Genomic DNA, 24923 nt, shown 5'->3' on the forward strand with positions numbered 1-24923 from the left:
ATTGGCTTACTATTTTTGCATAAGCGCATTAAAATATTATTTCACAATATAACACCTTGATAAAATGCATATTTGTGTGTATTTACAAAATTAAACGATTTCATTTCGTTATACAAATTAATCAATGGTTTTTCGATGTTGTGTTCATTGTAATCAGTCTGACGTTTAAAAAACGTTATTAGGCTTGTATTGGCCCCAGTTTTGTTAATGAAAGTCGCCCTAAGACCTTTACCCCTATCACGTAGCGATTTATTAGCCAATGCTTTGACGGGGTTCGAAAATTGGATTTCCCGTACTAGTAAGTACTTGTTACGATCGATAGTGAACGAGGAAGTGTTGGGTAATATGCAATTTAAAACTCATACGAAAAAAAGACATCAACGATATATCAAGAGTGAATATAGTTTTATGGAATGTATTGTATGTTTTCATTACGTTTCACAATATTAAATATCATAAAAAATATTGTTTAATGAATAAACACTTGTCGCAAAATAAAATTACCACTTTAAATAAACCTACATGAGAAAGCAAAGTATTCTCAGTGACCTGTATCACATTTTTCGCCATACGTGGTGTTACTTTTTCTGCCAGTCATTATATTTTACCATACTTTCACTCGTTGCGAATTGGCGAGCAATCAGAGCATCTGCGGATCAATTAAGCCGAGTGGAGCGGTGTGCGCGCATCTTCCTGCCATTGAGGAAGTGTACGTGTTCAATATACTGTTTTTATAGGCTATATTCTTATCGCTATATCGTAATAAGGAAGCTTTCGTGTGGAAACTCAGTGAAGGGTCTGAACGCGCAACAGGGTTATCCTTATCAATATAGTTGCACAAACAACGATAACATTATTGACTTCGCTGACACCAAAAATGTTCCTGCAAAAGAATCGTGCTGCCCGATCGATTCGTGTGCTATAACATTGCGTGCGCTTTGGTCACGATAATTTGTCAAGATATATTTGTTGATGCATGCGTTTGTGATTTAAACACGTTTCACACTTACGATATAATTTGGCATAATTTCACGTTCAATAACTGTATTATTACAAACATTTGTTTTTTTTTATTGCTTCGAATGACGAGTCGAGTTTGTCGTTCGCCTAATGGTAAGCGGTACGACCGCCCATAAAGAGCAGAAACACCATCCAACACCTTGAATTACAAAGTATTGTTTGGTATTCCACTGCGCTCGCCATCCTGAGACATGAAATGGTAAGTCTTATTATGTCCAGTAGTTACACTGGCTACAATGTCCTAACCGGAAAACAACAGTGACTACACACCGCTGCTTGGTGGCAGAAATAGACATTGCGGTGGTACCTACCCAGGTGGACTCTCACATATGAGAGACCTACCACCAATATTTTATTTTATTTTATTTATAATTTAACGAATATTAAAAGTAAATATTGATTTAAAACAAATATTTTTCAATCGAACGGTTTGCCATCGGGCGTCTACCTCTAGTCCTCTTAAATTCAATATCTTCTGCGACCTTAGCACGTTCTTGAAACATATTTTATTTGAAAGTTGACCTAATAAATTTTGAATCTCGTTGCAGCGTATCGAGATGATGTACATTAGCATTAGTCTTAATATAAAACATTTGCGTCATTAATATCAAAATATATTTAACCGAAGTAGGGTTGTAAAATTATCTCAAAGTGAAACTGAATATATTGCGATATAAATAATGAATATTTCATGTCGATATACAAATCTCATTCGCTTGGTAGAAACAATCTTGTTATATTATATTCATATTGGCGAAGATATGCTCATGAAAACTTGTAGAGTACGTTCAACTCGTGTTTGCTACGTTCGCGTATTGTGCATTCACAGAGAATATAACTATTATAAAGTGGCTTTAAATATTAATTTTACTATAATATAGAGATAGTTTTTTTTACTTAAACTATTGAATTGGATATAAAGCTTTAAAATTATTTCGATTTTGTGTCCATTAGTAAAGTCTATTAAAATGAATTGATATTAACGATTATATTGAATTATTTTAACAAGCTTTTGCAGTATCCACGTGGGATTTTTCGTGGAATGAAACTATTCGGAAATCGTGATTTTTCCTGGACAAAATACCCTCTCAGTGGCGAACGGTCCACATAACCTGATTCTTGTCGGCTTCCCTTTAGTAATTCATGTAACATTTGATTATCATTAGACCGATTTTGCCAGACCGCGTTTTCAATATCAGTAGTATCTATATGTTGTGTCGGGTATCCTTTCGGAAAATGTCAACCTTCGCCACTGTAGCCTCTGCTACTTCACGAGCACCACGCACGATTCTGAAAATAGCATTCTGTCGCTCTTCTGCTGTATGAATGGACAATCAAACATGTTACACACTATCATATTTATTACATTAAAAAAATAGCTAAAAGATAATAGGAATACACCGTAGAGTGGTGAAAATGTGTCAAGCATTTTAAGATACGTTACGGGAAAGATATAGAAAAAATATGTCATAGTGGAAATAGTATGGATTCCAAAGCAATATACAAACGAAATTAAGTATTTCCTGTAAAATCTACAAGGAAATCCACAGACAACCTCTGTATACGACATATCACAAGTAAACGGAAGTGAGGTTCCGCCTGGAAATGGCTTGCGATTGTGGAAATGTAGGAATTCTTTACGTCAAAATTCTTAGTACATTGGCTACACTAGATACTTATAACTATATTTTTAACTTCTTATATCATACTACCTTTTGCCTGCACCGCATTCGTGAAAAAAAAACTCCGGGATAAATATTTTCTCAAGATAAAACCTATAGCAGCACGTAGTAATAATGTAGCTTCCTGACTGATTTAATATATTTTTTGTGGGGCTGTAAAACCTAAGATTAAAATATGCTCACCTGGCTGATCATTATCAAACGTGTCCTGTCCCATGCGTTACAGATACGAATAAGGCCGGTCAGACCACAGCCAAGGTTAGTTAATAGAAATTCGCTAAAATATACGTGTGCCTTGTCAAACCCGAGTCTAGAAGCTACTACTGGAAGCAACATATGCTTATAATTAAATACTCATACACTCGTGCCTTTAATGGTGCGGCCATTTTCCATCATGCGTAATCCATGATTATAAGGGCGAGCCCATCGCCATATCGTCCACAATTCCAGACTCCAGACTAATACTCAGTAGAAAACCCGATATCACTGCCTGCCCTTGGAATCGAACCCGAGACCTCAGCACTCCATTCATATTGTAATACAACAACGCCACCGAAGCAATCGATATAACTAGATATAACATATATTCTCTATACTGTTCACTCATCGATTCAAGTGCAAATAAATACCAAATCACGTCTAAACATGCTGTTCCTCGCTTCAAGGGTTTGATTTGATTTGTACAACGATAAATAAAGATATCAGACATCGTACGATAAAACTCAAAAGATATAGGAAATAGCAATAACCTGACGTGATCTTCAATCTGCGCATATTTATTGTGACGAAAACTGTCTTATTCATAGTTGTAAATTTTTATGCTTTTAAAACAAAATACATCACGATGATTATAGCGGCGATAGCCTAGTTGGGTGTGGAACGGTCTGCCAAGACGAATGTCCGCAGGTTCAAATCCCAAGGGCGCACACCTCTGACTTTTCTAATAAATCATGTGTGTATTCTTTGTGAATTTATCGTTCGCTTTAACGGTGAAGGGAAACATCGTGAGGAAACCTGCACATCTGAGAAGTTCTCTATAAGAATTTCGAAGGTGTGTGAAGTCTACCAACCCGCACTAGGCCAGCGTGGTGGACTAAGGCCTAATCCCTCTCAGTAGTAGAGGAGGCCCGTGCTCAGCAGTGGGCAAGTATATAATACAGGGCTGATATTATTATATTATTATACATCACGATGAGTGTAGAAAAATGACCCATACGAAATAGGATAGAAATAAAACGATGCAAATATTCAAAACTTAATAGTCTCTATTATCCACTATATATATTTACTCTATATATTTTTCCTCTCTACCTTCATTGTTTTTACTCTTAATTAGTGTTCCTGTTTTCGGTGTACAATAAAACTATTAATAAATGAAATAAACTTTACAGATGAGTAATATAGCAACATTGATTTGGTATGTACTACCCTCCATAAAGGTTTCCAGTCATCATAGTTACGTCTCATTGGGAAACTAGAGTCGCAGGAAGGCAGAGTTGAAGAGCTCTCGGTGTCACAAAGGACTGTCGCTAATTATAGCGGCCGACGACTCCGCGTTCCGCACATATCTGCGCTTCCTCCACACACCCACTTGTGTCAAACAAGACAACAAAACAAAACACTGAAACCTCTTCGGTCGGCCATGTTCTATTTCAGTACGGGAAATCTCAAGTGCTACTCATGGACTTATTACAATGATTTATAGCTACTTAAGATACGCGCTTAAGCCAACCCGGGAATGATGGTTTCTCTGGAATTTAGAAAAACAAACCGCCTAACGATATATTTGCTAAAACTAACACAAATACAAATTTTGAAGAACAAGTTTCCTAATTTAAAAATAACGTTGACTCAAGCACTAACTGTTAAAGTTAATGTGTATTTAGATAATTTATTTTAGGAGCTTAGCAACACGTCATATTAAACTTATAAGCAAATAGATCATACTTAACACCTACGCGATGTTTGGCACTCACGGAACTGAGCTGAATCCATTGACACCTCGTTTTAAGACCAAACGATGTGAGAGGAAACGAATGACTTCTCGAGAGTTCGCTTAAACTATACTATATGTGGGCACGTTGATGAGGTATGGATGTTCTGCAGCAAAAAAAAGAAATGTATGTCAGCTAATACGGGAAGGAGAAATCTGTGGTGGCGTGGAAAATTATTTGAAATTGTACTCATCAAAATTATATGCAGGAATTGAGAGTAAGCACTTCGAAATGCTTGTTACGATAGAGATAAATAGTATATGAAGAAGCCCACGTACCTAATACAGCGTGTAGCCCGCTCTATTCAAAACCAGAAACACACATCCGCGTAACTTCTACACATTTCGTGATGAGATCCATCCGACGACCGGATTAATCGTATTTATGCCAACACACGCTGTTATTTATGCGTGCGTGATGTACGATTAATGAGTCTAAATACAGAAACGATGTTGGGATTCAATAACCGAATGGATAAGCAAGGCTACACCAATTATCGTACAATATAATCCACTTAAAGTACACAATACAGGTAAGTTGCGGCGAACCTTTAAGGATTACTGCGAAAAGCTGTTGTTTCAAATCAGAAAATATCAAAGGAGGCATACAAAAGGCCGACGAACCCGTAAACCCTCATAGTTTCCAACAATAAGTCATAAATCAGGTCAACAATGGTAGGTTATAGCGACGACAGGTCTCCGTGCAGAAAGGTTACATCGACAAAGGTTAATATGCCCCTACCCGATGCTGCAGACTTTGTCAATTTGAACAAAGGTCAACATAACTTAATCTATTTTGTCTGTTTTGATTCCCAAAGACTGACTTATATAAAAAAATAATCGTATAAAATAATAGACTTTGGATCTACAGTGATCGTAGAGCACAAAGTAACTCGACTTAAAGTTACAACAAACTACAAGTTCTCCAATTAAAATTAATACATATTAGTAACAAAAACCTAAAAGGTGCAATGTATTATTAATGAAGACATTCATTACCAAGATTGCGCACTAAAATAAAGTTTATTTCTGTCTAACAAGTAGTTGTGAATAGGAAACACATTGTCAAAGAGGATCTGAATATCCTTACATTGTTGTTTAGCCAGCGTAAACATACTGATCACAAAAAAAGTACGCAATTATATATTTACCTTTTTAGTAAATCTTTTCGATCATATTATAACACGAGTGTGGTTAATTATATAATGAGACACCAAAATTAGCATATAATTTAAATAAAGAATTATAAAATAAATTTCTCACTATAAAAATGCACCGGCATATCAACCACATTTTCCGTGCTCTATTTTCAAACTCCGATCGTTCCATTTAAAAAAAGAACGCTGTTTGATCAGGCAATTAAAAATGTCTTGTTTTGGGTTGGCCGAAATGTAGGGAGAAGTGATGCTTATTTCGGACATGTGAACTCTTTTCCAGTAGTCATGACGGTTTGGTGGAACAAACACAATTCCGTAGAATCGTAAATTAAACGGATGACTCGGCGACACGAAATGTCTGTTTTGAGAAAATGTATTTATTTTGTACGAATGTTCGCGTGTAGCTTTACATCAGCCATTTGCGTCCAAGGTTATCCGTGGAAGGGAGTAAAATGTACTTGTGATTACATTGCAAAACGAGTTTTGTGGTATCTTTTCGATCTACACAAACGATTTAATCCGGTGGGCACGTAGACAGAATTGAAAAATGCAATAAAATCCATTTGCTTTATACAAAGAAAAGGATAAAACTTTAAGGGCATATGAAATTATTTCTTAGTTTTTTTTTATAGTATACAAAAATCAAACCTAAATTATGATCCATTTACATTTTTTAAATTAACCCATTCTGTGGTAAAACAACTAGAGACTTCAAACCCGTTCAAAGACCACTTTAAAAAGGATGAAAGCGATGAATATCATGAAAGTGCATAAACGATTATTATTAAGAGATTGATAAGTATAACTCGTTAATGTATATTTAGGTTCGCGTAGAAAGTGCGTCGACATGGCGCGACCGGCACCCTTTTCTTCGGTCGCAAGTCACAATGCACGGTGCGCCCACGCACGCCGTCTTAGACTGCTCATACCATATAAGGAACAATGCACGGAAAAAATAATTTATGGTTAAACAACCAATACGTACGAATAAATTACAATCAAATTGATTCTAAACTTAGCAAACGTAGGTGCTTTTATTTAGGCCACAGGAATACCAAATTGAAATTATGTTTACATACAGTTAAAACATGACAATAAATTAATACATATATTGCTTCATAATCACCGACAATAATTAAATAATCTATCACACAGTTATGACATTGAGACGGTCTCAAAATAAGATACACTACAAATGAATATGCGTTACGAATGAAAAAGGTTAAATAATTGAACCATGTGTTAATAACAATCTTACGTTGCTTAATCATTGTTTAAAATGTCAGCAACGTACTATTATTACTAATGAATGTTTTACATTCGTGACGGAAAATGTTTTTTCTAATTAGGTCACATACGAGTGTGCCACTCGTCGCGATGTCGGGACGGCTTCGTTACTTTCGCAAGCTTTATGCGAACATAAGCGAACGTTATGCAGATTTTATTTGCATTAAATATTTCGCAACACAGCTCCAGCACAATAATAGAAACAATACTTTTAAATAACAGTTAGAAGTTAAGAATCGGCTTCTGCAAGAGGTACCGACGAAATGGACGCGTTTTTCGAAAATAATATATTTTTATGCAGTTTATATGGAATACCAAGTAAGCCGAGTTTCAAAACATAGATTAGTCTACGCTTATTTCCAAATTTCATTTAGATCAATTAAGCAGTTGATGCATGAATCGTGATGTTCTAACTAACATCTTCACCAACTTATCCATAATTGACTTACATGCAGTACATTAGACTATGCCGATCGTTTTATTAACAGGTTTCTGGTAAACTGCATGTAATTTCACACACCTGGCAATCATATTCTCCTTAGCAACCCCCTCGTCGCATCACCCCTGGTGCTAAATCAGGTAAGCCACCACGGTTCCAGACGGCGACAAATTCGATTCCAATAAACATGTAAATTCGAAATCAACGTTTTTAACCCGAGTGCCCCAGAAGGAGGGTAATGTTTTAAGCAAATTGCTTTAACGACACTACGCAGTACGGTGGTGTTACGTAACGTCGCATCTCGGTGCCTGGTGTTGTACATAATTGCATCGGATGAGGCGACATTATCTACATAAACACTTTTGCTTGCAAACATAAATTACATGGAACATGTGGTTATGAAAATAGTTGATTACTTGTCGATATAAACGCTGTAACTGTCACGTTTTATATATGTACTAGATGTAGCCGCGAATGCTTCTGCCTGTAAGATGGTCAGTTAAGAAGTTATTTTTGCTTCATTTACGTATCCTATCCTATGTCAAACATTATATCAGTATTTAGGTAAGGATGCGGTGGTGCATTATATAATATATCATCATATGCATGAACAAAACTTGCGTATTATTGTAATGCAACCCAACTGAAAAGCTATTAAAACCTATCCAATATTTTAAGGTAAAGGTACAGAGCACCGAAAGCAAAACATATTGTTTTAAGTATAAAATTTACTGAGCATAAGTAATGGATTTACGAAAATAATTTCTATTTAAAGGACTTGTATAGATAATTTGAAATAGACGTAATTAAAGGGCAAGACACCTTTCAAATTGTGAAAATGATTGATGTCATTAATCAGATGTGTCCGGTGTCATAACTGTAAGTTCATTAGTCTTCAGAAAACCTTGAATGGTTGTTTATCATTTGTAGACAATAGAACCTGCGGGACAATATAATGGTAATAATGTTTTTAAAGTAAATAAGGTTGATTGAAAATCAAAGGTACCCAAAGCTTATTTACAAAGTATAGGGTTTCGACTTAGCCAAAACATTACTCCCTGAAATTATTTTGAAATTTTTGGGTTTCCGTTTGAAATCTACTACTGACATATAAAGCTGAAGAGTTTGTTTGAACGCGTTAATCTCAGGAACTATTAAACCGATTTTGATTTTTTTTCAATAATAGACAGCTACATTACTCCTGAATGCTAAAGACTACTTTTAATCTATGGAAAATATAAAGCCAGACCTTTATCCCGGAAAAACTTTGTCACGCTGTCGGAGCAACGAGCGATACGTGACAAAATGCAATACCAAAAAACATGTTTCACACATATTTTATTAATATACTAAGTTCGCATAGAGGATAGACTGAAAAACAGAAAGTGGGCAATATCGCCCACTTTCCATCGTAATATTGTATCATACGCATGATAGCTAGAACCTGATTATAAACACGTTCGCTTTTACTGGTTTTCTTAAACACGGCATAATAATTTTTCTACGGACAGAGTAGCTAAGAAAGGTGACGTAAGTGTGAAAGTGCGGAAAATTTTAAATGAATTAAGGGAACAAAGTACCATTGTCCTTAAATAAATCAATCATTTTCCGAAATTTTCATAATTAAATATCCTTCTCGTGAGTTGAAACGTTATATTCCTCAGAGCACAATAGTTAATGTATTTATCCTCAAATATGAAAAATGCCTTATAATATTCAAAAGCATGTTCAGTGCTCACTATTACAGCAATAAAGGAAAATTCATCAGCGCGCTGGCTGTTGGCCAAAAAAGACATCCATTTAAGTACATCAATAATTACACGCCTTCCCGCGGCTTACAAATTGTTCGGTGTTAAGGAATTCAAGAGAAATGTTGTGATTAATTATAAGTCCAATAATAAGGCGAACGGTGAATGCGAGCAAACTGACGCCATTTCACTATTTCACTTGCCGTTTCGGCAACTTGGTTACGGACAAAATGTGTTCCATTGACGCCTAAAATACGTGCGTTGCGTCATAGAGCCAACTATTGCCCTTAATCACGCGCGGGATGCGGAAGTTACACGCGGAATATGTATTTTAAACTTAACGTTTTAGCTTATTTTAGTCAATTTATGTGTATGGCGTATACTGGTTATATTAAATTATTGTCCGGTATATATGTTCATTTTAATCACGTATTATGATTTTATAAATACTTTGATTATAATGACGTTAGTATTGATTTACAAATTTATGAATTATCTTCATGTTACATATTACCCAGTGTATTACTTTTCAAAATATTATTATTGGCTTTTTAAGTTTCTGAGGTAGTTGTAGTCATAGTAAAAGCTTTTAGAACTAAAGTTTTTATTGCTAATGAGATCTCAGACCTGACATAATATAGCTTTAACCTTTTTCACTTAAAATAAAAAAATATATATCATAATGATTACTTAGAAGTAGGCTAACCCAACATTCGAACTTGTTATTTCACAAAACGATCTTGTTGCATGGGTTAATATTAATGTTTATGGATTTTGAGAAAAAGAAATTCGTGTTATTGTAAAGCCTTGAAAATGCACATCCCATTTCACCATTTCTGACAACATAAAGTGTAAATGTTCTGGCACTCCGCCAGTCATATTTTACCAACAGTAGAAAAACTTTTTTAACTTAATGGAGCAGATGGTTTTCACAAACATGCACATGGCAATCACAACAATTATCAACAAATTAAATTGAATGAAGTTTTAAATTGGTCAACAATTACTTTGACTTGTTACAGTGAAGTAACAGCAAATGAAGTCAATTAAATAATTGGAATGCTGTTTGTTACAATTATTTACAAGCAATACTACATTTTTTTTTCTTTCTATGAGTAAACACGGGTTATTGACTGGGTTCAATGTCAATCTTGTAAAAATTTAAATCATTTAAAATTATGAACACAGAGCATTATTAAAAAATACATATACTAAGTTTCCAGTTTCCATAAAGGTGTTTTTTTACTCTGAGAGTATGGAAAACACCCAAAACAATATAATATATTATACTTTAATAAAATGATTTAAGGTAAAAAAATATTCACCGGGTAATTAGCTTGTGTTGCATCAAGTAGCAAGCACACTAAAATGTTTATACTTATCAAAAATGTTTGCCTTTTCAGTAGGTTATTTTCTTGTAAATTTTCTTGTCGTAGGTCCAGTAGATGATCAATCTAGGTAACTACCACCACAATGTTGTGCATGCATGCACTTATGTATACTGGTTTAAAAGATATTATAGCTACCTTTATTACTAGGTATTATGGGAATCAATGTCTTGTAAGTAATTAAAGTTATGGATGACATATCTACTGTTTATTAACATTATCTTCACAGCATGTTCATCTTGATCTTTATGGTTCTACATTCTTATTCTGATTCAAAGGTTAAAGTACTAAAAGTGCAATACAATTATTACTTTCCTTTGTCATGCTTACCTAATGGCATAATCTTACAAATACAAATATAATCTTCTTTACATTATAACTGCGAGTTTGTTTTTGGATGTTTGTTAGAAGTAAACACAGAAACAACTAAACAGTTTTGGATGAAATTTGACACACAGGTAGACAATGTCCTGGATTGAGACATAGGTTTGGTAATTTGGTCCAATGGGAAATATGCATTTTAAAATCAGATTCTTTAAGATAGATGTTGCTGGTGTCGTACAGTGCATCAGGGACTTATGTACGAGACAGTCTTTCACGCGGATCTATTATTCATATATAATTTTAAATAACTAATTTTATTCTCTATAAGCCATCATAATTAGATTTAATTTGTTAATCATGAAAAACAAATATAAATCAAAATTATTTCACTTATGTATTGATTTAATTTCAGCAGTCGAAAACGGATATACAAAATTTCAGTTAAAGAAAATTACTTTTGCATAATTTATATCAGACATACAGAGCAGCAAAAAGAAAAACTACTTTATTGATAATTATATAGTAGGTGCATTATAAAGTAACAAATTACGATTACAATGTTTTATGTTTTCATTTCTTCATAAAATATGACAACTCTCGCAAACATAACGATACATGAAATTGAATGATGTTTGAAAAGCGTGCAAGCCCTGAAGTAAAAATCTTATAATGTTCTGACATAAAACAAACAAATAAAACATTTTACTTACATGTTTCAGGTACGGAAATGCTTTTAATGGAGTTTTGCACTGACAAAATAAATTTAATATACGTAAACACAGTAAAATTAAAAAACTTGAGCGACTACAAACAAATCAATCAAAATGTCATCAGTGTTGCTAATTCATTTTTACCGTACCGCAGTAACGGAAGTGACTTTTCCAAACAGTGTTACCAGGTAGACGGTAAATATTGTAGTCACATCAACGTTTAAATATGTACTAAATGAGTAACTCGGTATTTTTTGTTATAATATGTTCTACTGTAATGATTCACCCTTCCGTTAGCAATTTTGTTTATTAAATAAAGCAACTTATAATTTCGTTTTCTCTAAATGCAAATTGTTTTATAGGAGATTTATGTGAAAATTGATGTAATGAATGAATCAATCAACCGATTAGTTTACCGTGTTTGTGACCAGGGATGTTATGGAGCTCCGTAACCGTAACCGAAACTATGGGATATCCGAAATAAAAATATATCCATAACCGTATCAGTTAAAAAAGTTTCGGATAATATGTTTCGACAGGTTTTTGTTTCACCGCTCACACACTACCTTGTTTAAGTAGTTGGTTAGTAATTTTTAGTCATAAGATAACCTTATTCATAAATAGATTTAATTTTTTATTTAGGAGTAGGTACTTATTTAATATTTTATTTTCCGAACACCCATGTCCCCCAATTAGTTCATCGATAATTAAGGCGATACCTCAAGGTCCATTTTCATACATTTTGTTTCACCTTTAATCTGGGTAACTAAACAAGTATTGGCAAGTAAAGAATTTAAATTCACGTCTAGTTAGTGATTAGTTCTCGCAGTTGAAAGAAAAACGTAAAAATAATTAATAATCATGGATATTTCTGCCTTTAAGATTTCGTCATATTAAATTTTAAAGGCCGAAATATCCATGATTATTAATTATTAGTTATCTGAAGGTTCTCATCAAAATATAGGGAATTTAGGCGGAGCAAAATATTTGGAAGAACTTTGCAGATAAAAAGTAACCATTTCAAAATGGAAACTTACTGTTTGTGTAAAGTACTTACTTTTTTGTAGAAAACAGCTGACGCGCACTTTATTCTTTTGATGGGAGGATTTTTCTTGGAAACCCTAATTTTGGGTGTGTCTTATCTGTTTTAAATATTTCAAAAGAACTTGGGCCTGAAATTTGATATGCTAACTGTACATCTGTCAAAGTACGTACGTTACATCGGTTTACAGTGGCTAATTTCTGGAACTAGATTTTTTTTCACTAATAGGAAAGTACATTACTGCAAAGTGCTAAGCCACTTTTATACCGCAAAAACTTTTACGCGGGCAAAAGCTAGTATATTATACTTAATATTCTTTGACCAGAATCATCAAAGGTATTGATAAAGGGCATATCGACATATCTGATTAATGAATGGTCTAAAAAGAAAATGTATGGAGTTGGTTTATTTTGTGATCTAATTGTGACATACTTTACAGGCATACATTATGTTGAAATAAACTAACAAAAACTCTCATATAATCTTTTTATTTCCTGATTAAATACAATTATCAAACCTAAACTATTTTATAACTAAAAAGTTGATACAAAATTGTATACTTAGATAAATATGATTGCTGATGATGTACTCAATTGATAGACAAATGTTTGTGTGCTTAATTACTTTTCAAATTATATGTGTAGTCCATGTTCTAGTTGGAACATAATATAATATGGCTAATGGGCTGCGTGGTCCTGTAAGTAATAATGGTGAAACTAAGCAGGGCCAGACAACACATAAACAATACATAATATCCATTATTTCTTAACTAGCAACTTCAATTAGGCACCGACTCCAAAATTGGTATTCAGTATATACCCGTTATGTGAAATTATTTTTTGGTCATGAGTGGTTTTTGAAGGTGGTTTAATTTTTGTTAAAACTATTTTTATTCCATACTTTGGAACTTAAATATTTAAGTATATCAACTTCAACATTAAGTAATATAAATTATATTAAAATTATTATGCATTGAAAATTTATTATTAATCTTATTAATAATGTTGCTCCTGAGGGGTCCTGACGTTTATGAAGATTTTTGTTGGAACTTAGTATCAAATAAAACACACCTAAATGGATTTAGATGAAATTTGACATACTGAATGTGTGTGGATTAACATTCAGGGTATTTTTATCCCATAAAATACTTAGCAGAACTTCAATACCAGGAAAGGTCATTAATGTTGGAGTGAATGAGCGCATGAGCAAAGCATAGTATATAATAATAATAATATCAACCCTGTATAATATACTGTCCCACTGCTGGGCAATGGGATACCTTTACTATTGAGAGTTTCCTCATGATGTTTTCCTTCACCGTAAAGCAAGTGATAATTTACAAAGAATACACACATATTTTTTTTTAAAAGTCAGAGGTGTATGCCTTTGGATTTGAACTTGCTGACATTTGTCTTGGCTGTCATTCCACTCCCAACTAAGCTATCACCACTTCATTCTTAGTACTTACAATATATCTAAATAAAAATATTATGTTATTCTGGCACTTGTAAATATAAATTCTTCCTCAGAGTACTTTTGAAGAGAGGTACTTGTGCACGCTGCAACTTAGTGCACAGATTGGTAACATTGTTATTTACTTGTGTAAAGATTTCATGTAAGTGATCATGTTTAGCTCTTTGACGCAACAGTTTACAAAGAGCTTGAATGAATAATGACCCCGTCTGCTCATGTCTGAAGGCTTCATATTCAGGTGCAGTGGCCCAGTAAATAAGGAAGTCTAATTTTCCCAAGTAGTAATTTGTTTGGACATTGTCAGCAGCAAATGTAGGATGAGGTGTATCCTCAACTTGGCAAGCTTGTATAATAAACACCTTCGGTATGCCTCTCAAGTGGCTCATTTCATCTGAATCCAACAGATTTTGTATAGACTCTACTTTAATTTTCACAGAGTCAGCAGCATACACATGGTCCCTTACACCATGTGACAGTATACACAACATAAAAATACTGTCATTTGATGTAACATGTTTATTAATTTTCTTTTTGATGAATTCTATCATTTCATCATGATCTAAATCAGAGCAACTGTGAACTTGAAATTTTAATGATGTCATGGTTCTTTCCAAAGTCCTTTTATCCACACTAGATCCTTTTCTCTCTTCTAATGGAACAATTTGGTGGTCTTCAATACTATTTTTGGATGGATAAAAATTCTCTTGGTTTATAACTATGCAAACACCTAGTTGTTCCGGATTTTTTATCTCATATCTATTCTGTTTAGTTGACATTGTATCAGATTTAAAATTGTTTTCAAGCGGTTCTGGCATATTATTTATTATGTCGAATAGCTCTGAGAAATCTTCAGCTCCATAATTCTTGTCATCTTGCTTTAATTTTGTACCATCAAGAGGAGGCACTGGAAGTGATGGTGAGCTGCTTCCATTGACAGACGCGAATGAATCCACCTCTTCATCATTGAATTTACTTTGAAAATATCTCAAATTCATAGCCACTTTTTTCAATCCATTTAAGTTGTCTAAGATCTTCACAAGGTTTTCTACATTACATATGCAGTTCTGGTTTGTTTTAATCTTTTGGCCAATATTATTAATAGTAATAAATTTATTGGACAGGAGCTCTAAAAATATAAGCTCACAAGTGGTATATTCCATTACATTTATATCATATGAAAGAAGTGATTTTTTTAATTTCAAAAGATTAGTTGAGTTTATATTTTCACAGGCATGATAAAGGACTTTCTTTACGGGATTTATGTACTTGCTGCTGAAGGGATCATTTGATTGGTAAAATACTCTCATAGTGGGTATATGGAAACCAAGGCTCTTCACAATGGAGTTCAATTGGCATATCATTAATGCTTCTAATAATTCATGTTGCCAGTCAGGGCGACTGCTGGCGTGACAGTACCATTCTTGCAACAAATTAATATTTGTTCCACTGACGTCACTCGTCACTCGTTGATACACCATCAATCTCTGCAGCGCCGTATCCGGCACGTCGTACAACAGGAACACTAAAGAGATCATATCATAAGGATTATCTTGTAATTGTTTTTCAATCTTTGAAATCGAATCCAAGTTTAATATAAACGTTTCATTATCACTCTTGGAATTTAGGGAACTTCTGGCATCGGAAGACAACATTGTCACCTGTAATAAATGTACATATACACTTAGTTCACACTTATTTAAAAGAACTACATGAACATGAGCTACGCCCTTTGTTTTAACGCTGAAAGGATGATACCTTACTTATAAATAGAGCCAAAAATAAAGCTTTATTTATTGTTGACACATGACACTAACTTAAAACCAGAGACCAATAAATTAGACTTAAAACCTCTGCTTAAAACTGTTCTCGAACTTCGACTTTGGGACTTCCCACAGGGTTACCAACTCCTAAAAAAATAGCCCTAAAGTCACAATAAAATATCCCCAAATAGCCCTAAATGAAAATGCAAAAACCCCAAGAAAAGCCTTCTACTGTCAATGTTATTTTGTATGGTGTATACCTAATGTGTATACTTATCTAAGAATATAAATGAAATAAGTTCCCTGTTCTATTAAAATTTAAAGGCCGAAGCTATGCCTGTATTTGTGAGGATCAAAGAGAATTATAATACAGCGTCTCAGAACAATGCTTGTCATTGTTCTGAGACGTAAACCGTGGATAGTGAGTGAGGTGTATTTGGAATTATTGCATTATGCTTTGTAGAAAAACTTGAACGTTTTGCGTTTTTAATCGTTTTTTGTTCAGTTCAACAGTAATACATGAAAACATGTTTATGGCTCTAAAAATAGCCCTAAATTTTTTTGGGCTCTGAAAAAAACCTTGCTACTAAATTTATTTTAGCCCTAAATTTAAGGCTAAACGCCCTAAGTTGACAAGCTTGGATTCCCATTAGGGACATCAATATGTATCGACGACATCGTTTTTGTAATAGAAAACATCGATTCTAAACACCTCTAATTTACATTGCCTCTCAGAACAATGACAAGTAAATGACTCATTGCATCGATGACCTTTTTAAGGTTATATTCTCTTTACCTTTTTCCCAATCCACACTCGATTTGCCGTAGGGAATAGTAAAAAACATTTATTTTTATTCACATTCAAGTTGTGTTTTTTTTTTCACACCCTGTTCATCATTGTTTTTCTAAGATATTTAAATTATTTTAACAAATTTGTCAACGACGTTGTTCTGATATCGCTTATTTCATTTAGCGTAGGTATTTCAAAAAAGAATGTTTCTAAAATATTGTTTGTTAAATTTTATTTTGTTAATCGATAATTTATAATCAGTAGTTAGGATGTAATTGAAAATACAACATTTTATAGGCGTGTTTTCAACAACAGCTTTCAGAGGGCTCATGTTTGTCATTGTTCTGAGGGGCTCATCTGAAATTTTATAAAATATAGCTACAGCCAATCACAACTATTTGGAATTGGAAAATATAGGTACTTGTCTTTGGAAAAATATCTACCTCAGAACAATGACAAGTTGTTATTTTATTTATTTTTTTATTTATTTCATGTTTATTCTTGTTCTGAGTATCTACATACTACTTTTATACCAGCTCGATACCATCAAACAAAGAAAATATATATATGGGCAGCTCCGCCGGACAAAGTTTAACAACTTATAAGCTTTAATAATAAAACTGTTGGTTTGGATCTATTCAGCAGAGAAGTATTGTTTCTAGTACATGGATTTGATTGCTATCAACAACGACTAGTAAAACAACGATTACTGGGAGAGAGAGATATATATAGTACTCTGAGTATAGTACTAAAACATTACCTAAACATTTTGTCTCGTTAAATTATAGCTATTGCCAGCAAAATAGTAGTGTAGGTCGCTGAAAATTTACTTATTGCGTGCTCGGCAAATAAGAGTTGGCAACATTGGCCGGAATCCGCCATGCCCACTTCTATTTCTAATCAGTAATCTGTGCCCACTTCTAATTAATATTTTATTTTTGTATGCGTAAATAAAAGAAAACCGGAAGCCCACTATTGGCACGGTTTTTGCTACATAAATAACTGAGATAAATAATATTGAATATACTTTTCATCAGCATAGGGAATAAAATTACTTATTGCTACAAACAGATACCGAGATACAAAATATCTCATAATTTTAATAGCACATTGACAGCTTAGAGGATGTAAATCGAAATGAAATTATTTTGCACTTTATATACATAATAAGTATCGGCGGACTTAACTTACGAAATTACTGTGTATATACGTGCTACATACGCTTGTTTATGTCATAGTGTTACTAGTTTATTGGTCTCTGGTGTTAACCAAAAAAAAAAAAAGGTCTCTGGTGTTACTTCTATGCTTGTCATCAAAGAGAATTGCTTGTCATTGTTCTAAATGACAAATAAACACTATTACCTTTCCATATATATTATAATTATCTTTGCAAATATTGGTCTCTGTTTGCAATTACTAGCTAGTAAATGAAAAGGGTAACGTACGAAGAAAGCAAAGTATTAATGTTTACTAAATAAAAAAATGGAAGCAGACTCCACGACTCAAGACAGTAACTCAAAAGAGTTGACTAATGAGCCGCATTTGCCATTTATTGTAAGAACGGGGTATGTCAATTGAGACTATTTAGTAAGATATATTATTTATTACGAGAAAAACTACCAGTGGTCATATTTAAATCACGTGGCTGCTTATTATTTCAGAAATTTCAAACTATACAAAGATTTGACGGATCAAACCAGTGAGAAACCCTTGGAAATTCAGATAATAGAACGATTGCAATCATACAGTTTACTTCCTGGAAAAGTGATATGTCCTTCTAACAAATCTAGTTGTAGTGTGATATGGAAGACTGCAAGAGTTATAGACAGGTAAACCACCTACATTCACAAATGTTTAAATTGAGACTTGTGAAATAACTCAAAGAATATGAACCCAATATATAGATATAATGCCGTCTCTGTTGTCAAAAGTACAATGTGGAAAGTGTTAAGCCAACATAGTATATGTAATCTTATTATAATTTAACACTCTATTGGACCCCACACTTCTTACTACCAGTTGCAGTAGGCTAACTTTGCCAAGAATGTTTCAATATTTCTGAAGTAAATAAATAAAACATTGCACTTCTTCAGTTTAAATTCAGTCCAATTATAGCAACACAAAGCACCTGTGAGCGTTAGACCCTGGGTGGTTGCCTGGTTCATCCTCCTTAAGTCCAACATTGTTCATCAGGAAGTCCACTGCTGAACATAGGTCTCTCCTAAAATTCTAGTCACCTGACATATGCCTTTATATATTATCTTCTGCTTTTAATCTTGCAAAATTACTCAATGGAACTTTTAAATTAGGAAAGTTCTTTTATATGGGTGGGGTTGAAGATAACACATACATATAAATAAAATTTATAATGTAAATTTATAACAATCATATATTGCAGAGCTCAATGGGTGTGTGAGGGGTGTGGGAAGCGTCAACCAATCAGAATAGGCTCCTTCTTCTTCAAGCTACAGTGCTCCATACTCCAAACACTACAACTCATCCTAGCATGGTGTGAGGATGCAGATATAAACATCGCTGCACAACACTTTGGTATGTGAAATTTGATAACTCAAATATACTCTATCATTTTTCAGACAACTGCCTCAGTAGCATAGTTGTACTGTGGTACTGCACCGTTTAGGTCCCAGGTTGGTCAAAGTGATATTGTGATTTTTTTGCCTAGTAACAGCCTAGGGTCTGGAATTTGTAACCAATATCACATAGGCTCGCCCCCTATCATTATTATTGGACAGTATGCACATAGATAAAAGTGAGTGCCTTGGTTGCACCTCTGCTTCCCTATTCGGGATAAAGATGTGGAGTGTGTTTTCTTATTTTTTACATTTTTAAATAACAATTTTGTGATATATTGTATTTTTTCATGCTGTCTAATGACATAGTGTGGTAAGTAAACAGTGTACATTTTAAACTGTTCATAAAATAAATATCATTATGCACTTAATATACAGAATGTTTAGCACTATTTTTTAGTAATTTCACAATAAATCTTAAACAGTCTGTTTGTTTATTAAAAAAAAAATATGTATTTGAGTGATTAAATGAGGGAAATGCATGAAGCTTTTAGTGTAATTAAAATATTTTATTTCTATATGCATATAAGTTGAATAATAAATTTCAGGTGTGAAACATAAAATAGCCAGTCAGATATTTGATAGGCTGGATGACTTGGCCATCACGGAGCAGAGTAAATGTCTTCTTGGTGGTGAGAATTCTGTCGTTTTGGCCGAAATGTATCCAGACTGCCTCAATAGGTTCTCTCCTGACACCACAGATCAACCTCATGTACACAGGATATTGATGATGGCAGACACTAAAGTAAGTTTTGATTTTCATTTCAAGTTATAAGGGGAAGATGGAGTTATGTTTGTGTTTAACTGGATAAATTGTGAACAATGATAATACTTAACCATAGAAAGAGATTTCATAAAGGATACTTCTTCTGTATTTTTAACTGGACACCAAAATACAAGTCAAACGGTGGATTTAAATATTTTTTGTTCCAAATATCACTTATAAGGGTTTTTCTTCTATAAGACTTTAATATAAGATATCTTCTGCCTTCCTAAATAACAGTAGTTTAGCGGTTTTATTTTACCTTCTCTTCACAATTGCAGCATATTCCAACTCACTACTGTCTTCATGTCTTGAAAGAAGATTCTAGAAAGTCAAAAACAATAAATATTGAGGTGAGATTTTATTTAATTTTATAGTATCCTAAATATTATATTATAATTTAGATAATTGTTATGTATAAAACTTTTTGGTTGTTTTACAATTTGCATTTAAAATATGTATGAAAATTATTCTTTGTCATTGAGTGACATTTGAAGTAATATTTTTTATATGGTGTTATATAATTCTTCATACTGAACTATCATTCAGTTTCATGAATTAAAGAAGAATTTAATTACTTAGAACTGATAGATTTTCACTTTTTTTGTGTTAAGTAATACTTATTAATAACAGTCAATCTTGATACCACCAATTTGCAACACCCTGTATTTTCTGTTTTTTTCAGGCACTTAAATTGGAGGTGGAACAGATAATCTCAGGTTGTGTAAAACAGAATTCAATGGTGGTGACTGGAAACAACTTACCGTCCATAGAAGGGACATCATCAATACACAAACTGGTGCAGCACTGTGATGCTGATATGCAGCATTTCTGTAAGTTACAATTTTATATAATTACTAGCTTTTGCTCGCGGCTCCGCCCGCGTTATAAAGTTTTTCAGGCTAAAGTTTTCCGTTATAAAAGTCACGCTATATATTTTCCCGGGAGCCTATGTTCTTCCCAGGGTCTCAAACTGTCTCCATACCAAATTTCATCTTAATACGTTTGGTACTTTTTGAGATTAACACGTTCAGGCACATTAATATATTTTTGTAGAACTTTTTAAGAGGTACAATCCCGTCATACATCATTGTTGCATAACTTTAACCGTTTACGCAGCGCACGCAACGGAAGCTCTCAAAACTAATAAATTTTCCCCGTTTTTGTAACATGTTTCATTACTGCTCCGCTCCTATTGGTCATAGCGTGATGATGTATAGCCTATAGCACTTCAGGAATAAAGGGCTATTCAACACAAAAATAATTTTTCAGTTCGAACCGATAGTTCCTGAGATAAGCCATTACTGCTCCGCTCCTATTGGGTATAGCGTGATAATATATAGCCTATAGCACTCCACGAACAAAGGGCTATCCAACACAAAAATAATTTTTCAGTTTGAACCGGTATTTCCTGAGATTAGCCATGACTGCTCCGCTCCTATTGGGTATAGCGTGATGATATATAGCCTATAGCACTCCACGAACAAAGGGCTATCCAACACAAAAAGATTTTTTCAGTTTGCACCGGTAGTTCCTGAGATTAGCGCGTTCAAACAAACAAACAAACAAACAAACTCTTCAGCTTTATATAATAGTATAGATTATTATCATTTATATTGGGTTACAGTTTCAAATAAATTGATATTGAGAAAGGTTTCTATGATTTTTATTAGTGAAGGAAAATCAGTATGTCTGCTACATATTACACAGACAGAATAATAAAAAACCCATTCTACCGATTAGAGTCAAGAACCAATTTTTTTGTCATGTAACCAAACACAGAGGCCATTACAAACATTAAAACCTCTATTATACAAATTATTTTCTAACAATTTGAAATCATTCTCATAAAAAATAAACAAAGATACTGATTACACCTTATAATAACAAATTCATTATAATAATATCCCAATGCTAGTTGGTGCAATCACAAAAACTCGAAAATAATGTAAGAAGTGTCTGTATTGGGTATATTGGTTTGTAGTGAGTGACGTTAAACCGAAATTGATGAAAATATTTGGAATTGAATTTTCACCACAAGGAGCCACGCGTAGCTGCGTATATATCACAATATAATTTTAACAGTGTCACGATAGCCTACTTGGATGTGGAACGGACTGCCGAGATGTCCGCAGGTTCAAATCCCAAGGGCACACAGCTCTGATTTTTCAAAAAATGATGTGTGTATTATTTGTGAATTATCGCTTGCTTTAACCGTGAAGGAAAACATCGTGAGGAAACCTGTATACCTGAGAAGTTCTCTATAGGAATTTTGAGGGTGTGTTTGTTGTCTACCAATCTGCACTGGGCCAGCGGACTAAGGCCTAATCCCTCTTAGTAGTAGAGGAGGCCCCATGACCATCAGTGGGAGAGTATATAATACAGGGCTGATATTATTATATTATTATAATGTTAAAAATGTTTATTACAGTGACAACACGTATATGGCGGCAGGCGGTGACCGTATGCAGCGCATCCCGAGACTTGTGCGGGAGCGCCCCGGCCGCAGCGAGTAGTTGCGCCTCCCTCGTGCAGCGCTACCTCAACACCGGCCTCTACCGCCTGCGATACGGCGACGGGTTCTACCATCACATACTCAACCTCATAGCTGAACAGTTTACGGAGAAACAGAATGATTAGACATATGAGGGTTGAGAGTTTGATGTGCCGAGACAATATTGTCATTTCAAAGGAATGTGAAATTAGTGCAGGCACTTTAGAAAGTACCTGTTAGGGAAGAGCCCAAGCCGCCAACTGCTAGTCAGTGTACCACGGGCTTTAGGGTGCGCCACAGGCACTATGTGTCTTTTTTCACTTCAATGTCAATCAATCTTCATTGACATAAGTAAACTTTTTCAAGCAAAAAAGCTATTAAGACTTACAAAATGTTTGAACATTGTCTGTATGGAACACAATGTTCTAATCTTCCATTTGAATAGGTGATGAGCTAATGACCACAGATAAATATGTGTAGCATCTCACGTCAATTTACCGAATATATTGCTGTGGTGTCAAAATCTGTTGGCCAATATTAGTAATAAACGTGTCATTTCGTACTCACTTGTTAAAATATACACTTTAATACATTTTATAAAAAAAATCGGATATGGCATAAATAATGTAATTTTACTTGTAATGTGAAGTGAAAGTATATTGTTGTTAAAAGTAAATTAAAATTATTGAAGTTTGGTTTACTAGCTGAAATTTTGTTTTACAAAATAAAGCGGTTTTGGAGCTTCATAGTTTATACAGAAATTCAAATTAAAAAAGGTTTTGAGTGTTATCAGAATTATTTTAAGAATACGAAAAAAAAATTATCCAAAAAATTAAGTGCCTTAAATTAAACAATGTCTTCCGAATTAATTTGTTTGATATTTTGTCGATGATATTATTTTAAAATTTATGTTTTTCTAAATTTAAGTTTTCGAGTGTATATGGATGATTTAAAATTGTTTTGTTGTATATTAATATTAAATTTTCTTCATCAGAGTTTAATTCGTTTAATTGGTGAATTATAAAATTTATAAAATTGTATATTTTTTTCTTAAATAAGAACTTATAGGTAACATAGAAATAATTGTTTTGGTAAATTACATATATGGACGAACAATTTCAATAAGTGATCCATAACTTTGGATCGATCGCAAAAATGGACCAATCACAATAAAGTTTGTTCGACAATAGAAATAATTGGTTCATTTACAGGACTGAACCGAATATTGAGTTGTTTATTTGTTGAAATCGGTTGTTAGTTTCACTACAAGCCGCGAGACAGACAGACAAATTAAAGACTTATCTTCGGTCTAGACCGAAGTAAGCATATTGAAACTGGCAAAATTCGTCTTGCCACAATTTCCCTATACCACTATACGAAGCCAGCCCTACTTAACAAATCAGATAAATAAAAACATTGTTTCCCATTGGACCAAATTATTGAGATAAAATGTAATCTTATGTGTTAATCTAAGACATGGTCTACCAGTGTGCCAAATTTCATCCAATTCGTTCAGTTGTTTTCCCTTTACTTCTAACAAAAAGTCCATCGCATTTATAATATTTACAATATTAGTATTTTACCGGCCTTTGTTCATTTGTTAATTAAACGTTGCATTATTTTTTGTGAGGCCTTAACTTCAGACTGTATACCTGAGTGACGAGAATTCCTGCTGTGTTTAAAATAAATAAATGAATAACATAATTTGTATCATTTTAACTTATTTACACAAATTTCTCAAATTCGTGCCTGCAGGGGAATCAAGTACCTTATTTAACATTCGATATACATTGCTATAAGTTTATTGTAAATGACGAGTCCGTGAATGGTCTGAATTGACTTGGAGATTGACATCGATGTCGATATTGCAGCAGGTTCGCAGTTGCATTTTATAGAATTCTTGAGATAAGAGGCCTTTTTACCCGATTCCCTAAGGAGAGTAATGCATTTTTCTTTGTTTTCCCCGCGATCGCGTGGCTCTGGATCGCCCCTTGCGCCACCCACTAAGGCTGGAACTGCATCATAGCTGATGGTCTGGTGAATTTCTTTTCACCTTCCAAATTCTTTTAATTTTTGTCAAAGTTAGCAACGTTGTTCATACGCGTGATATCCTCTACGATCACACCACGTGCTAATTTACCATGCACTACGATAAAAAAATGACAAAAAAGATAGGTATGTACCTACATATTTGCATGCACTGAGTCCGAACGGTTTTTAATTATGTATTGGACCGATTGACGTGCCAGATTGAGCGTGCGA

At 33.8% G+C, this 24923-nt stretch overlaps 2 protein-coding genes across 4 annotated transcripts; one reads left to right on the forward strand and one right to left on the reverse strand.

The window, feature by feature from the left end:
- Positions 1-13259: 13259 nt before the first annotated feature.
- LOC119188347 (caspase-8-like) lies at positions 13260-16197 on the reverse strand. 3 transcript variants are annotated; one of them, XM_037439671.1, is made up of 2 exons: positions 16019-16197; positions 13260-15921 (listed from the first exon to the last, which is right to left on the reverse strand). In XM_037439671.1, the coding sequence occupies exon 2, from the start codon at positions 15913-15915 to the stop codon at positions 14284-14286; it is 1632 nt and encodes a 543-aa protein (XP_037295568.1). In that variant the 5' UTR covers positions 15916-15921; positions 16019-16197; the 3' UTR covers positions 13260-14283. The 3 variants fall into 3 exon arrangements, with proteins under 3 accessions (XP_037295568.1, XP_037295570.1, XP_037295569.1); XM_037439673.1 differs by having other exon boundaries at positions 16078-16179; XM_037439672.1 differs by having other exon boundaries at positions 16024-16170.
- Positions 16198-18114: 1917 nt separating this feature from the next.
- On the forward strand, positions 18115-24362 carry LOC115442362. Its single transcript, XM_030167379.2, has 7 exons — positions 18115-18378; positions 18475-18642; positions 19212-19363; positions 19953-20149; positions 20449-20520; positions 20853-21000; positions 22599-24362. The coding sequence occupies exons 1-7, from the start codon at positions 18296-18298 to the stop codon at positions 22805-22807; spliced, it is 1029 nt and encodes a 342-aa protein (XP_030023239.2). The 5' UTR covers positions 18115-18295; the 3' UTR covers positions 22808-24362.
- The last annotated feature ends 561 nt before the right edge of the window (positions 24363-24923 follow it).

This window comes from Manduca sexta, chromosome 17 (assembly GCF_014839805.1).
Source record: "Manduca sexta isolate Smith_Timp_Sample1 chromosome 17, JHU_Msex_v1.0, whole genome shotgun sequence".
NCBI lineage: Eukaryota > Metazoa > Arthropoda > Insecta > Lepidoptera > Sphingidae > Manduca > Manduca sexta.